Raw genomic sequence first — 14,470 nt, 5'->3', positions numbered from 1 at the left:
CTATTAAACACGGTACAGTCCTTGAGTTTAGCATCCTTCTTCTAGACTAGGACTAATAGTAAGGAAGGCCCTACTATCGGCTTAGTATTAGTTATTAGGGCCTCCTAAAGGCGGCGAATTTCGAGGAGGTTATCCTTTAGCTATTGTTCTTAACGTAGGGCAGTAAGCCTGTTTTAGGTAGCTTCTTAGAGTCTCTCTACTAGTTAGGGGCTAAAGGCTAGTTAGCTATATCGACGGTTAATAATATTGTTAAGAATGTCGTCGATAGGCAATTCTAGATTATTACCTAGAATTACAGGTTCTTCTTTAACAGGCTCTCCGGCAGGCTCTTTAGCAGAAGGCACTTTAGCAGGCACTATGCTACTAGCGTTGTCGTTGCTAGCGCTACTAGCGGCAGCACGGTTGTTGTTTCGTAATAAACTAGCTATTATAAGGGGCGATACTAATAATGTATTATTAGCCCCTAAGATACGGATATAGCGGAATTAGTAGATATCGGCTTAGTATACTTAACTTAGTGTAATAGGCCGTATAGAAGGCCTTACTTAATAATTGGTACGGTTGTTTCGATAGAATAGTACGTATAGGTCCCGTTCTTCGGGCGCAATATAGTTAGATTAGTCTTGTTCGTAGCTATACCGCTAAAAGCTTGAAATAAGGACTATCTAGCTACTGCCCTTAAAGGATAGATCGAATACTGTATAAGAAGGGTATGTTAGCAGGTAGATAGGGTAGTAGTAGGTATAGGTAGTATTCGATAAGGATCTAGGAGGAGAGGGAGGAAGGTAGGAGAGTTAGCCTAACGCTAAGCGCTAAGCCCTGCCTAAGGCACTAAGACCCTAGCTTTACTCGGCTTAATTACATGCCAATTACGTGTAACCTCTTTAGCTCTGATATCTGAGCGTAGATTTGTCGTAGTTTAAGGGTTAATAAAATAGCATGTTTGTCGCTTTCGCTATATAGCTATAAAATAGTTAAATTTAGTTATATTAAGTCGCGCAAAAAGTATATTATAGCTACGATATAGAAGATAAAGCGCTCCTATAATTATATATAGGTGCCGGTACTGCGTTATAGTAAAATATAGTAGTAAAGGATATAGCTTAGTATATATATACATCTCGACTAAAATAAAGTTTACCTCCGCGGAGGTCCGCGGAGGCGGCCGGACTACCGAGAATACATTGCCTCGAACCCTCTTATCCGTTATTAAGTGCTAATTGCCCGTTTGCGTCGTCGCTTCCGCACGTATATTCGCTATAGATAGACAGGCTCTTCTAAGATAGGTATATCGCTATATAGATATAGATATTCCGTAGTAGATAGAGGTCTTATATTAAAGCGCGTAGTATACTAATTGCTACCTCGTAGGCAGGTATAAAGGTTTGTAAGCAAAGTAGCCGTTAGATAATAAGACGAGATAGGCTAGTTGCTAATATATTGTTGCTTAGTAAGGCCTAGATATCCCTATAGTTATAGGGTCTTTCTAAAGGCGTATTCTATCTCTATTCTTGCCCTTAACATACGAGTATTAAATGCCTATTTTAATAGCGGCAGAGGCTTGCTAGGCTATAGACAGATAATACTATAAGTATAATAGTATACTAGATCGCCGTATAGATAGAGCATTCTCCGTTTATCTATAAGACGCCGTATTCGGTTAGGAATAGGGGAATCTTACTAGATAGACTAGTTATTTGTTCTGCCCTCGTATAGGCCGAGGAGAGACGATAGTATACCGTTAGGTATAATAATACCTTAGAATTTGTAGCTATGCTTCTTCTTATATCCCGTATAGTAAATCCGTTAATCGTAGGTAGATCGAAGAGGCCTTATAGTATCGCGGAAAGTGCTATTAATAAAACCCTAAAAGTTGCCTAGATAACTAGCTCTTTTAATACTATATACGAAGTCTCTTATAATATAATATCGTCTTAATCGTAGGTACTAATAAACAAGGCTTCTAAACTGCTCCTAGATATAGAGTATTATATCCGAGAAGATTATCGATAGAAAGCACTTCGGTCGTCTAAAATAGTTAGTTAGGTCCTTCTAGCGATACGGATACGATAGCCGCCGATATATAATATAGAATGCTAACTCCGGCTCGTAGACGTAACGATTAGACTATTATATAGTATCGATTCGCAATATAATAGCTAGGAAGCGAATCTCTGCCTTACTAAACCTATTACCGCGGTAATTAGCTAAGCGTAGCGGTAGTAAGGTCCTTCTAACCTTCTAATACATACTAGCTATTAATAATAACCTCTATATTAATAATAATAACCTCTACTAGCGACGTACCTATATTTATCTTCTACCTTTATATCGATATAGTTATCTAGACTCTATACCTTCCTTATATATAGAATCGTCGGCCGCGAGCGGAAACTACGGTCTCTACGCCTCGTATATACTAAAGCGATTAATATAGCGACGATTGCTAGCAGGCGCGACCTTACTGCCTTTACTTTAGCTATTTTGCCTATACTATACGCGCCACGCGCTCGAAAACACGATATCTACACGAAGCGGAAGAGACGGAATACTAGGCCTATTCGAGGCTCTTAGCGGAGCTAGAGCGGCGCCTGGAGCGGCACCTGGAGCGGCATCAAAAGGCGTGGCGAAATCCGTCTATTACCATGCGGCCCGAGTCCCCAACCGAGATGGTCGCTAAATCATCTGGTGCTGCAATCCTCCACTGCTTCTTCTTCACAGCATCGAGCCAAGTCTCAGCAAGTTTGGGTCTTGCTCAGACTTCTGCTTCTGTGCGATGAGCTCGTCGACGACCTCCCAGTGTGACTGAGGTCCTGTCAGCAATTCCTCTATCCTTCAAGCCACCAGCACTCACCCATACGAAGCGACTGTGGAAGAAGTCCGCCCCTCAACACGCGAGCCACACTACAAAATGGCCAGGCAGACGAATGTCATCCCCGTGGCTTCCGAAAGAGTTCTTTTCGACTTCTCGCCATTGATGTCGGGAAGGCACTGGATGTCAGCAAGCAGTTCGCCCCTTCGCTCCTTCGCATCAGAACCAGTGGTCTCTTACCTGGATGGAAAGACAACAGGCGAATGACGTCCTCTTTGGGAGAGGATTCGGAGCTGAATGACATTCGGCTTGCCTTCGATACTTGTGCTCCAAGGGTGCGAACGAGATAAAAAGCCCCTCCCGTTTTAGAAGCTCACGATGCAAAACTTGCAATTGTGGTGAAGAAAGTGTGGTCTGATTAGACGTAATCATGCCAACCCCATGTGCTCAGGGATTCTGATGCAAGTCGACATTTCTGAAAAGGCAGATGCACTCCTCCAGAACGCCTCAATCTGAAAGGCTGGGGGAACAGTCATTACCATTGGTCTGGCAATGTAATAATAGCCCTGGTCACTAACCCTTGCCTCGACGACTTGACATGAAACGGATCGCTTGGACTAAAAGCTTTACGGAGATGGCTAGACTTGCAGGAATCCTGGACAGGCTACGCCTTACGATACTGCTCCGTCTACTCATCGCCGAATCGTATTCCTTGCGAATCGCGATCGGGGCCTCCTCAAGAACTTGGAGGGCTGGCCGGTAGCAAATTGTCTCCTTTTCAAAGCTCTTATCTATGACCGTCTGTGTTCATGAAGAAGTCGGAAGAAGCTTCAAACGCAGCATGTGATTGTTGATATCTTCGTGAATGTCTTGTGCAAATGGCCATTACGGTAGCAAACAGGGTTAGCTCCTGGCTGCGGCTTTGTGACGCATCATTCCCACGTGTCATTTGATTGGTCAATATGCATCTGATCTTGATTGCCGTTATCGCGGCGCCGATGTGGTCGTCCTAACGTTAGGCTCCAAATCATTCGTAGCCTTTCCACTCTCGAAGACCATCTACACCTCCTGATCGCGGCAAGCAGACTACGATCTGCTATACGCCCGGTTCACACGAGTTGGCTGCTTCATACCGCATCATGGCCATTCATCCCGAGATCTCCAATGTCCGCGTCGAGCTGCCGCCACCTGCGACTTCGTTCGAAAGAGTCGAGGCTTGGACAGTCTCTCAGGCGGCCGACGTTCTTGCTGCGACTTCCCTGTCTCCACGCTCTGCAAGAGGTACTTCCGTTACGATCGATATCTCTCTCGACGAGCAGGTTCTGAGCGAAGATCCTCCACGACCTCGGCCTGAGGCAGTCCACACTGTCTACAAGCGTCATGAGCCCATCCGCAGGGATAGTCAAAAGCGCCGAGAAGCCTTGCAGAAAGGCAAAGAGGGCAGCAGACGTAGGCAAAGATGGGAGAACGATCGCTTGCTGAACAATCCTCATGCGGAGCCGCCTCTTCCTAGCGACTGGCAGGTGCAACCTACACATCCAGTCCACAGTGTGCCATACTTTCTGGCACCATTGTGGGACGCGGAATATGCACGGAAACAGCACGAACGCCAAAGGCGCGTTCAAGCTGGCAAGCAGTATGCTAGCAAGGAAGAGGCCGCCGCGGCAAAAGTCACGCAAGAACTGCGCGCTAAGCTCAAGAAATCGAGAGGCGCAAAAGGTCTGCTGCAAGACCTCGAAGAAGAAGTTCGCGGCTTCGTGCAGCAGTGGGAAGAGAAGCAGAAAGAGCTTGAGAGTGAGGGCTTAATAGAGCCTGACAGCTCTGATGAAGAGATTGTCTTCGTGGGTAGGAATGGGGCTATGAGTGACGAGCGCAAACGAGAGAAGCAGCGCCAGCACTTGGAAAAGGACAAGCTCATCTTCCAAGGTCTACTCGACGACCACGGCGCTGCCTTTGGCCGTTATCTCGTCCATTCAATAGCCGCATATGTGAGTCTGCCGTTTCTTTTGTCGCTCGATCCCACTAACATCTGCGAAGTATGGCTTGAAGACCTATTCAATCACCACTGGGAATCCAGCGCGTCGCGAAGCATACGTCGGCCTGAAGATCGACCCTAAGACGCGTCGACCTAGTTTGACGCGTACGGAGATGCCTCGACCGCTGTGGACGGTAGTATGAGAGTGTTTAAATCCTTTGACTTTTCGCATAGTACATTCGATACATCGTATTGGACCAGGCGACTGCGATATTATAGATTGATGTCGGCATTTGCGGCACACAGCAAATTCAACCTTCGTCCTCCTTCACGGTCGCTTCTGCTACCTACGCATTCATTCACCCCAGTACTTATCAGAAGTGAACGAGGTCGGCTGCTGCCTGTGCCGAAAGTGAAGTCACGTCCAGTAAGCACATGCATGCGGTAATTATATGCATGCAGCAATCACATGCATGCAAGTCTTGAGCACGGATCATCAGCCTTTAAAAGTTACTCCGTCACCACTGAACTTCAACCAACAACTTGCGTCCAACATCAAGCGGACCACAACACGCGACACTCAGGGCCAGCTACTTTCATAGCAGTCCTGCACCTTCACCATGTGTCAACTGTGCGGAATAAAGAACGGTCTAGCTCGATGGCCAAAGGCCGTGGAAGCCACGAAGCCTAGCCTCGAGCTTCTCGTCGAAAACGCGCACGAAGAACACGAAACATGGAAGAAAGCCAAAGCGAGCGCGCCATCCGAGTCCCTACTCGAAGTCTGTCGTCTCCTCCTCACTATGATCGAGACTATCGAGGAGGAAAGAGAGAAATGGTGGACTTCGCCCGAGAAACGCGCTCAACGCCAGCGATTCGAACTCGAGGATTCTAAGAAGTTCACTGAGCTGCATAAGATCAATAATGCGATTACCGGGGATGTCGAGGCTATGCGCACGAGGCTTGGATCGGTGAGTTTATGATCGACCGGTTAATGTTAGGACCGAGCTGACTTTTCGTAGTATGCACGCTGGACTCTGGATATGCGCGGTGGTCTTGAAGGCCTCTAAGCATAGGTCGCATTGAAGGATACGCGGCGCGACATCATTAGCAAACTCACGCATTCGACTTGAATTGCTTCATCGAAAAGGAGTTTGAGGCTCAAAAGTGCTTGTATTATGGCTCGATTCTAAACGAGCTGAGCATATACGTACGAGGCTTGGATCAGTGAGTTTATAATCGGTTGATGTTAGGAGCGAGCTGACTTTTTATAGTATACACAGTGGACTCTGGAAATACGCGGCGGTCTCGTAGACCTCTAAGCATATGTTCCGCATTGAAGGACACGCGGCGCAGCATCATGGGCAACTCACGCATTCGATTTGGAATGGTTCATCAAAAAAAGGATTCGAGTCTCAAAAGTGCTCGTAATATAGCCCGATTCTATCCAAGTTGAGCAGCTCTATACCGAAATGCTATCTTATGCCAATCATTCAATCATTCAATCATAAAGCGTGAGCACCACCGCACTGCTCCATCTCGTACTCAAGGTCTGGCTGGAATTCCCAGTAGAGTGTCTCTGGGTCGCTTGCGTTCTCGTAGGTAAACCTGGCAGACTCCTCTGGAGCATAGACCTTTGGAATCCCGTTGGCAGCGGCAGCCTCGACCTGGAGCTGAACCTCACAACTTCGTTCCATCAAAGTGTAAAGGTATGCGGCCTCATCGACGGTGTTGCCCACTGTCAATAGACCGCTACGAAAAGCGAAGGGTTACGAGGTTAGCAAATGTCTCAATGTGTCTCGAACCCATCAGACTTACTGGTTCCGCAGAATCATACCCTTTCCATTAGGACCCAAGGCAGCAGCAAGCCTTTCCCCTTCTTCCTGCGTGAAAACCACACCTCCAAAATCCTATCCACAAAATCAGCAAAACATACTCTTACCCAGAAAACTCCCACCCCCTCAAAAACCCCACCTTATAAACCGCCTGCGCCTCCCCGTAAAAATACAAAACATCCTGATTAATCATCTCCAACGGCCTCGCAAACGCACTCCACGCCTTGCCCGCGGGAGAATGCGTATGACAAGCCGCCACAACATCGGGTCTCGCCCGGTGCAGCGCACTATGGATCAAAAACCCCGCCGCATTCACGGGCCTCGAGAGATTCCCTCCGATCGCGTTCCCTTCATAATCCACCAAAATCATATCGCTGGCTTTCAGGAGCCCGAAATGTCGGCCTAAAGGGTTCGTCCAGAAACTGTGAGGGTTTTCCGGGTCCCGGACTGAGATGTGGCCCGACATGCCTTCGCTGTAGCCTTTGCGGGCGAAGATGCGGAAGGCGAGGGCCATGTGTTCGAGTTGCCATTGGCGGTGGGTGGAGAAGGAGATGAATTTGGGGATGCCCGGGAGACAGGTTCCTTGGGAGATGAGTTGGAGGGGGGATTTTTTCTTTTGTTCTGTGAGTTCGGTATCGTCGGTTTTTTTCGTGGGTTTGGTTGAGGGGATGCTGCTGGTGTCGTTGGGGAATTTTGAGATTGCTGAAGGTGCCATGGTTCTGTTCTGGCTTGGTTGGCTGGGTTATGTGGAAGTGGAAGAATGTTGACCAGCAACTGAATAGAAGATAAAGTAGGGTGGAGAGGAAATGCTCGTTATCAATTGAGAATTTATGTTACAAGTTTGCCGGTTGCGCCATGTTCTACCCGGCCCGGCAGCAAATGCGGCGATGCGCTCAAAGAGCGGCTAAAGATCGGCTACGGTCGCTGCGCTGGGGGAACGGCGACTTCGGCCAACTCAATTGGAGCACAATCTTTTGGTTGATTGATCAGTCCAATGGAGCAGGTTCTTCCGAGACTGGCTATATACATGTACCCTGGAGATGGCTCACATGCTTATACTAGATCCGGAAGCAAATGCCAGAGAAGGAAAAAGTGGTACTAGAGTTCAAGAATGTCGATTGTGTGTAGGGAAAATCATAATTTGTTATACCCGGGCTGATCAGACTTGATAGCTACCAGAATCTCGTCGAAGCAAGCATAGCAGACCTCCAGCATGCATTATCTACCGGCTCCATAACATCAGTAGAGCTTGTTTCCAAATACCTTCAACGCATAGCCACGTACGATGTGCGAGGACCGTGCTTGAACTCCATTCCAATTCTCAACGAGGATGTATTCGATCAAGCAGCGGCTTCTGATGCCAGGAGAGCGGCTGATAAGCTCGAGTCTGATAGAATTACTCTGAAACCCCCACAGCCTGGACTGGACGCAGAAGGACTGGCCCTCAAGGTAGCAAGTGCGGAGCGAGTGGAGGATAATGAAGTTGAGGTGACAGGTAGTGACTCCAGTGGTGCAACGATTGAGGTTTCCGTCGATGGCAAGGTCTTGCCAAGCTCAGCTGTTACTGTCAGCGATGGACAGTGGTCTGCCAAATCTGCTTTCATATCTTTCGAGCCTCCAAAAGCTCTATACGGCGGCGTGGGAAAAGTAGTCGGCAATGTTATGATTGTCGTTCTGGCAAGGGCGGGTAGAAGAGCGATCGGCAAGCTGGTACTTGTCAATCAAAAAGCGAGCTTGAGACAGTAATGGAAAGGGCGAGATGTGGAAGAGGAAGATTTGCAGTACTCCCTCCCAGCGAAGAGTTGTTAAAACATCCCAGAAACACCTTCGCTAATTCTAGACTTGTATCTTCATCCGTGATCGCCGTGAGGATCGTACAAACAACGTAAGCCGCAGGCTATGCAGAAACACAAAACGCAACGCAATGCAAATGTTGCAGGTATCGAGAAGTGAAGGAAGTCGTCAATCCGGTCACAGACCATGGTTAATGCCTAAGAGTCCACAAGGTGGTTAGCCGTTCTGAATTCAACGTAGACGTTGATTGCTTGACTCACCATCTCCAACGAGGTTGACGACTGGGTTGAAGTTCTGCCATGCGCAATCACTCGAGATCGCAACAGAGCTCTCTGCGACCGCAACGACTTTGCCGTTGCGTACGATAGAGACTTCTGGCGTCACGCCATCGCCCGACACGTATGCTGGGAAAGGTACGAAGCCCATGGAAGGTCCGCTGCCGTCGGCCTTGAAAGTCCAGTATTTGTTGCTGCCGACAGACATGGAAATGGTCGCAGCATCTTTGACAAGAGCCCAAGCGAAGACAGCATCTTCTGGGAACGCATTGTTGCGAATACCGGTTGAAGAACCTTCGGTGCAGATGGTGGCTTTGGGATGAATGCGATGCCAGAACACTACCTGATCCATGGTAATTTCTGGCGCCTTGCCCGTCTTCCACCAAGAGATGTAGTACTTGGCGATTACGCGCCACGGAGCGTGGTTCTGTCCCCATACATAGGCGCCCATGTCGCCGAGCTCGACATAGTCCTTGGCAGTCTTATCTCGCGATGGCAAGTCGCGGATGTAGTGCGATTCGCAAAAGTCGTTCCAGGTCAAGATCTCAATAATGTCTGGCTGAACTTCATGGTTGCTCGTGATTTGCTGAAAGCGCTTGGGGAATAGCTGGTCGCTATATGCGACCCAGGCATCGAGAGGGTTGCCATTGTTGAGGTCCTTGTACTGCCAGGGTGAGACCGCTAGAGACTAGTGTCAGCCACTTGTTCTTTTGAGACATTATCCCTTGCTCGACTTACTCATGATGTAAGGACCCGTCTTGCCGGCATTCTTTAATGCGCTCTGGAACGCTTGGTCGGGTGTTGCGGTAATGTTGCTCTCACAATCGAGAGGCCATGCTTGCCAGTTGCAGTAGCCATCGATCGAGGAGAAGTCGGAGATCAGGTTGGATGCCGCAGTGTTTGGGTTCTCGTATGCGTGCATGGAGTAGGTGGTCAAGGCTGGCGCAAGGGAGATGGGATTGTTCCAGTATTTCATCTTGTCCTTGAGACCCTGGAAGAATTCGTTTCCGTAATGGTCATCGACACTGTCGCCACCATAGGTCGAGACGAGAATGTCGTTGTTCCAGCGGTATGTGGCCGAGCTTCCGGCATATTTCGTAATCATTTCTTGCATGAAGGTCTGGTTCCAGTAGTAATTGCATTGGGTGTAGCTCATGTCGAAGGAGTACATGAGCTTGAAGCCCATGTCTTCGGCGGCGGAAAAGGCATCATCAATTCTATCGATGACCCAGCTCTCGTCGGCTTGGCAATTGGGTGGGACCCAGTTGAGCGCAAAGCCATCGATGCCGACTTGTTGGGCAGCGGCAATGTCCTTCTTCCACATGTCCTGGTCGTATGCGTATGAGTTCATCATCATAAAATGAGCAAATACGGACGCTCCAGACGCCGTCCGGATGGCCAATGCCGAGAGGACGGCGAAGAGAATGGCGAGCATGGCGGGCTGGATCGGTCGATGCAATGTGGCGGGCACGTGCTGTCGGTCTGTATGTGATTCTGATTCTGATTCTGAGGCGAGAGAGTGGACGCCGCGCTCTCAGAGCTGCTGGCGAAGGCGATCGAAGTGATGGTGCCTGTGATGCTGGTGGATGGCTCCGAAAGGAATGGACGCTCAGACGAGCTTTTTGAAGGAGTGACGGGGTGAAGGAGTGTGTGTTAGCACCAGGCCAGACCTCGCAGAGGCGTGTCGATGTCTATGCAACACCGTGCATGCGGACCAAAGGGTGGACAAGAAGGGAAGAAGGAGGTGTGCAGGTGTCGGGTACTTAGGTGTGTCGACCGACGCCACGCCACGAGCCTGGTGCAGTGGAAGAGGACGTTGGCAGCTCCAGCGCCCCACCCGCACCTCCTGTGCAGCACGCCGTGAGATTTGCACGGGATGGGATCGAACAGGCGCCGAGACTGCAGGCGGGTGCTTGGCGGCGGGCACGTCGAGAGGAATGCAAGGGTGGTGTTTGGGTGTGCTGAGGGAGTCCCGTTTGCTCGTCCGACTTGTGTTCCTGCAGCGCTAGCGGCAACCGGGTACGCCCGCAGCTGCAAGCGACGACGCCGGTCTGGTTTCAAGTAGACTCGGCGGACACAGGGCGGCAACGAGCGTGGCCTCAACTTCATTTCGCGATGCAGTGACGCTGGAGTGAGTGTGCGAAGCCCGACGGTCTCGACGCGCGCCATGCGCCCAGCGGCCTCACAGCCATCATCATGCCTGGTTACCATGTGCTGGAAGTCTCCACTGTGCGTGCCCATGGCGCATCCAGTTGACCATTTGTGACCACGGTTCACTGACAATGTGCTGGAGGATCTATGTATCTAGTGCCCTCTGGCCAGCGTCCCGCACGCAAGGTCGCTCGCAGAACAAGAGCAACTCGCCGTCAGAACCGATTATCCGCGGGTATGAAGAGCCATCGACCCAGACAGTGTCTAATCACCAGGCCAGCCATCCCGCACGCCATCTGCACAATCAAAATTTCCAAGGCCAGCCGGTCCTCTCGCAAAGGGCCCCTCCACACCAACCATAGATTCAAAATGGTCATATTGCTCGCCTCCGTGACTCGTCCGGTGTCATCCACTTTGACGCGAATGAGTTTGAGCTTGTGCAGACCTTTCAGCACCTCTCCGACCCACGGGCGGATGGGCTTGTCCACCGCAAACTCGGCCACGGATGCCTCCCGCAGCCCGCTGCTGGCCTTGAATTGCGGTAACCTATGCCTTGGACAAGGCACGAAATGAAACAACTGCGGCGCCGAGTAGCAGAAGTTGAAGATTTGAGGAATGAGCAACAAGAGCAATGTCTTACTGAAGTGTCCCAGAATGCCCACCACGGCAAACACCATGCCTGCGAAGTAGCAGTAAGTGTCGCCGACGAACACCTTGGCGGGAAACCAATTGTGATTCAGCAGTGCAAGCGAAACGCCGATGAACGGCAGAAGCAAGTAGATGCTGAACAGATGCGATTCTGCCGCAGGGTGTGGTTGGTGCACCGTTGGCAGGAGGTACAACGCATCATTCACCGCAATCAATCCTGCAATCACGAGTGACTGACCGACTTCGATGCCATTGATTCCAGCCAGGATGTTGATGCTGTTGGGGCAGAAGATGGATATGGCAGCCATGTAGAGGTAGTATAGCCCGCCAAGATCAACGACTTCTCCCAGGTAGCCACGCAGAGGAAGCGGTACCACAACATATGTAACACCGAAGTCGACATAGTACAATGCAAGCATTGGCAATGCTGCGAAAGCTGGGATGAAGAATTTGTGTCTCCATCTCATGTCGAACGAATCGTCCAGGATTCCAAGCAGTGTCGTGGAGGCCAATGTGCCATATGCAAAGCCATAGGAGGCGAGCTGAAGAAGGCGGTTAGCTGTGTCGCACTGCTTACAGGAGAAGTCATCCCGCAAACCTTTTCCAGCGGAAATCGGTGGAGAAAGCGCCCTGTCTCAATCTGTTGTGCTTCCAACACGAGATCCTGGTCATCAGCGCCAGACGTCATTTCCGCGATATCGCGCTTGAACGCGAACGGGAGGAAGCAAACGAGCGTAAGGAGATATACCAAGGCGCATATCAGACCCATCATCTCTGGTCTTCGGCATCGTCAGCGGCAATTCGATGTCAGATGCTCGACCTTCTCACAGTTCAGGCTCATGCTTCTTCCCTTTGTCCTTGCCCTTGTAGCCGCGAGCCAGGAACACATCTCCAGTCCATCTGATGACACAGTACGAAAAGGCGTAGGCCAGACCACTGATGGCCAGAGAGGCGTAGAAGGGCTCTCCATCGTTGCGCCAAGAACTTGAGAGGACTGCCAGGCAAGCGGCCGCAAAGACGCCCAGCGTGTACACCTCCGACCTGCTCAGCGGCTCCATAGTGATGCCTTTGGTGCAAGTGTAGATGAGATGCACTCCATCTTGTGTTCGTGTTCATGATGGCATCGCAGAAGGAATTACAGGACAGTTTGCAGTGCATCCACCCCGGCCATCCTCCTAAACTCAATTCGGTGGATGGCTTGGCATGCGTCCTCGCTTTTTGCGTCGTTGTGTTGCACAGCAAGCAGACTCCAGGAGTCCAACTCCGAACTTCACGGACCGCGTGCAACACATGGCAGTGTACAACATGTTCTAACTCGCGCGAGGTGTGTGAACGATTGGAGAAGGTCTGCATCTATCCGCACAGCATGACTCCCGCCGTGCTGCACTGAGCTGCACGTTCCTGCATTGCGAGTCGCGACTCCCTGTCGTATCAACATGGCTGCAAGCAATGCATTTCACCGCTTCTCACATGGCCACCAGGATCTGCTGCTTTCCGTAGACTACAACTACTATGGTACGCGTATGGCCACGGCATCTGCCGACCACAGGGTCAAGGTCTGGGACCGCAACGAGAAGACTGGCCAGTGGCTTGTCACAGACGTGTGGACAGCACATGACGCTGAAGTCATCGGTGTGAAGTGGAACGGCCCATTCGTTGGAGAGCACTTGGCAAGCATTGGCGATGACGGCTACCTGAGGATATGGCGTGAAGATGTCAGCGAAGCGCACAATTCCGGGCGAAGGTTCAAAAGGATCTACCAGCAACGCACCGAGACTGGCATCCCTTATATGTCTCTCGATTTCAAAAACATTGGCACTGAGAGCTATCTTGCCGTAATAACACGCGACGGCCATCTGACAGTTTGTGAACCTGACGATCATGATGACCTCTCAGCCTGGCGGAAGATGTGGTCAGAACCACTTTGTAGACCGGCGCCTCCAAGGACCGAAGAAACTGCTTTCCGTGTAAGCTGGCATAAGGAGAAGATACCGGCGTGGCCAGCAGTGCTTGCAGGCTTAGACCGAAAAAGTCTGAGTCTTGCCGTAGCGATTGGCAATTCGGTAAAAATATTTCGAACCGATAAAGAGCGCAAGTTCTACATTGCTGCAACGCTTGAAGGTGCCAAAGACCTCATCAGAGATGTCAACTGGGCAAACGGTAGCATGCGAGGATTCGACAACATCGCAACCGCAAGCAAGGATGGTTTCATTCGGATCTATGAGCTCCATACTCCTGGCGCGGCCTCCTTACCCACCTCAACAAATGGCTCTGGGTCAGGATATGATACGCCGCAAACACACACTCCAGTTTCAAGACCTGCTCGCTCGGGAATTGGCGCTGGACTAGCCGGTGGTGCTCGTGGCCGACGTGATGACAACGCTGGAGCACCAGGAGCTGTCAAACAAGACGTCAAGCTGGTCGCGGAACTCGAATCGCACAAGCAGACGCCTTGGCGAGTGTCGTGGGCACCCATGGCAGACATGCTCTTGACTACTGGAGATGATGGTGCAACTCGAGTCTGGAAGAAGTCTGTAGAAGGCAAATGGGTTGAAGCGGCTGAGATTGATGCCACATCAAGCTCTTGAGCAGGTCTTTGCCCGAGTTCATCACCTCCTGTCGGACGATAAATCTGTCAATCTCCTCCGCGGCGTCTATGGCCCGAGTGGGAATCAGTAAGCTCATTCTTCCATTAGATGCCCTTCAAACCGGAGATTCGAAGGCGAACGAGCATACTCCAGACGGACTTGAGACACGGAAGAATGGATTACGTTGGAGTGTGGTAACACAACTTCCATGCCCTTGTTACCAGCCACCAAATTCCTCGGAACAAGCTATTGTACACCTCTCACATTTGCATACCCGACTCCTGTGCAATGCAGCACGCAAACAAACATCCAAACTCCCGAGCTATGCGCATCTTGTTCACAATATGATTTGCTAGTGTTCGATAGCGCTGTATTGCGCCGTCCACATCGGACTT

The 14,470-nt window shown here is 50.4% G+C and overlaps 8 protein-coding genes across 8 annotated transcripts; 4 read left to right on the top strand and 4 right to left on the bottom strand.

Annotated features, from left to right (window-relative positions):
• Nucleotides 1-2,579: 2,579 nt before the first annotated feature.
• On the bottom strand, nt 2,580-3,871 carry MYCFIDRAFT_177855 (uncharacterized protein; the record flags this gene model as incomplete). The annotated part of the gene is made up of 12 exons (XM_007931800.1): nt 2,580-2,676; nt 2,720-2,833; nt 2,855-2,904; nt 2,926-2,991; nt 3,039-3,105; nt 3,135-3,258; nt 3,306-3,385; nt 3,411-3,564; nt 3,611-3,681; nt 3,712-3,726; nt 3,755-3,821; nt 3,859-3,871. 12 exons carry the CDS (start codon nt 3,869-3,871, stop codon nt 2,580-2,582), a joined length of 918 nt encoding a protein of 305 aa, XP_007929991.1.
• On the top strand, nt 3,854-5,117 carry MYCFIDRAFT_50909 (uncharacterized protein). The gene is made up of 2 exons (XM_007931529.1): nt 3,854-4,800; nt 4,850-5,117. Exons 1-2 carry the CDS (start codon nt 3,952-3,954, stop codon nt 4,988-4,990), a joined length of 990 nt encoding a protein of 329 aa, XP_007929720.1. The 5' UTR covers nt 3,854-3,951; the 3' UTR covers nt 4,991-5,117.
• Nucleotides 5,118-5,407: 290 nt separating this feature from the next.
• On the top strand, nt 5,408-5,854 carry MYCFIDRAFT_199047 (uncharacterized protein; the record flags this gene model as incomplete). The annotated part of the gene is made up of 2 exons (XM_007931799.1): nt 5,408-5,755; nt 5,807-5,854. The coding sequence occupies 2 exons, from the start codon at nt 5,408-5,410 to the stop codon at nt 5,852-5,854; spliced, it is 396 nt and encodes a 131-aa protein (XP_007929990.1).
• A 435-nt stretch (nt 5,855-6,289) lies between these two features.
• MYCFIDRAFT_63984 (uncharacterized protein) lies at nt 6,290-7,334 on the bottom strand (the record flags this gene model as incomplete). The annotated part of the gene is made up of 3 exons (XM_007931597.1): nt 6,290-6,536; nt 6,603-6,694; nt 6,759-7,334. The coding sequence occupies 3 exons, from the start codon at nt 7,332-7,334 to the stop codon at nt 6,290-6,292; spliced, it is 915 nt and encodes a 304-aa protein (XP_007929788.1).
• Nucleotides 7,335-7,730: 396 nt separating this feature from the next.
• MYCFIDRAFT_79670 (uncharacterized protein) lies at nt 7,731-8,365 on the top strand (the record flags this gene model as incomplete). The annotated part of the gene is made up of 2 exons (XM_007931798.1): nt 7,731-7,739; nt 8,036-8,365. 2 exons carry the CDS (start codon nt 7,731-7,733, stop codon nt 8,363-8,365), a joined length of 339 nt encoding a protein of 112 aa, XP_007929989.1.
• A 15-nt stretch (nt 8,366-8,380) lies between these two features.
• MYCFIDRAFT_57739 (glycoside hydrolase family 71 protein) lies at nt 8,381-10,637 on the bottom strand. Its single transcript, XM_007931555.1, has 3 exons — nt 9,427-10,637; nt 8,674-9,369; nt 8,381-8,610 (listed from the first exon to the last, which is right to left on the bottom strand). The coding sequence occupies exons 1-3, from the start codon at nt 10,121-10,123 to the stop codon at nt 8,591-8,593; spliced, it is 1,413 nt and encodes a 470-aa protein (XP_007929746.1). The 5' UTR covers nt 10,124-10,637; the 3' UTR covers nt 8,381-8,590.
• A 417-nt stretch (nt 10,638-11,054) lies between these two features.
• MYCFIDRAFT_79672 (uncharacterized protein) lies at nt 11,055-12,545 on the bottom strand (the record flags this gene model as incomplete). Its single annotated transcript, XM_007931797.1, has 3 exons — nt 11,055-12,029; nt 12,086-12,266; nt 12,316-12,545. 3 exons carry the CDS (start codon nt 12,543-12,545, stop codon nt 11,055-11,057), a joined length of 1,386 nt encoding a protein of 461 aa, XP_007929988.1.
• A 378-nt stretch (nt 12,546-12,923) lies between these two features.
• On the top strand, nt 12,924-14,075 carry MYCFIDRAFT_34030 (uncharacterized protein; the record flags this gene model as incomplete). The annotated part of the gene is made up of 1 exon (XM_007931415.1): nt 12,924-14,075. One exon carries the CDS (start codon nt 12,924-12,926, stop codon nt 14,073-14,075), a length of 1,152 nt encoding a protein of 383 aa, XP_007929606.1.
• Nucleotides 14,076-14,470: the final 395 nt, after the last annotated feature.

Source organism: Pseudocercospora fijiensis (assembly GCF_000340215.1).
Source record: "Pseudocercospora fijiensis CIRAD86 unplaced genomic scaffold MYCFIscaffold_8, whole genome shotgun sequence".
NCBI classification, from domain to species: domain Eukaryota; kingdom Fungi; phylum Ascomycota; class Dothideomycetes; order Mycosphaerellales; family Mycosphaerellaceae; genus Pseudocercospora; species Pseudocercospora fijiensis.
The sequence above is the reverse complement of the archived record's forward strand: the minus strand, read 5'-3'. Positions and strand labels throughout refer to the sequence as shown.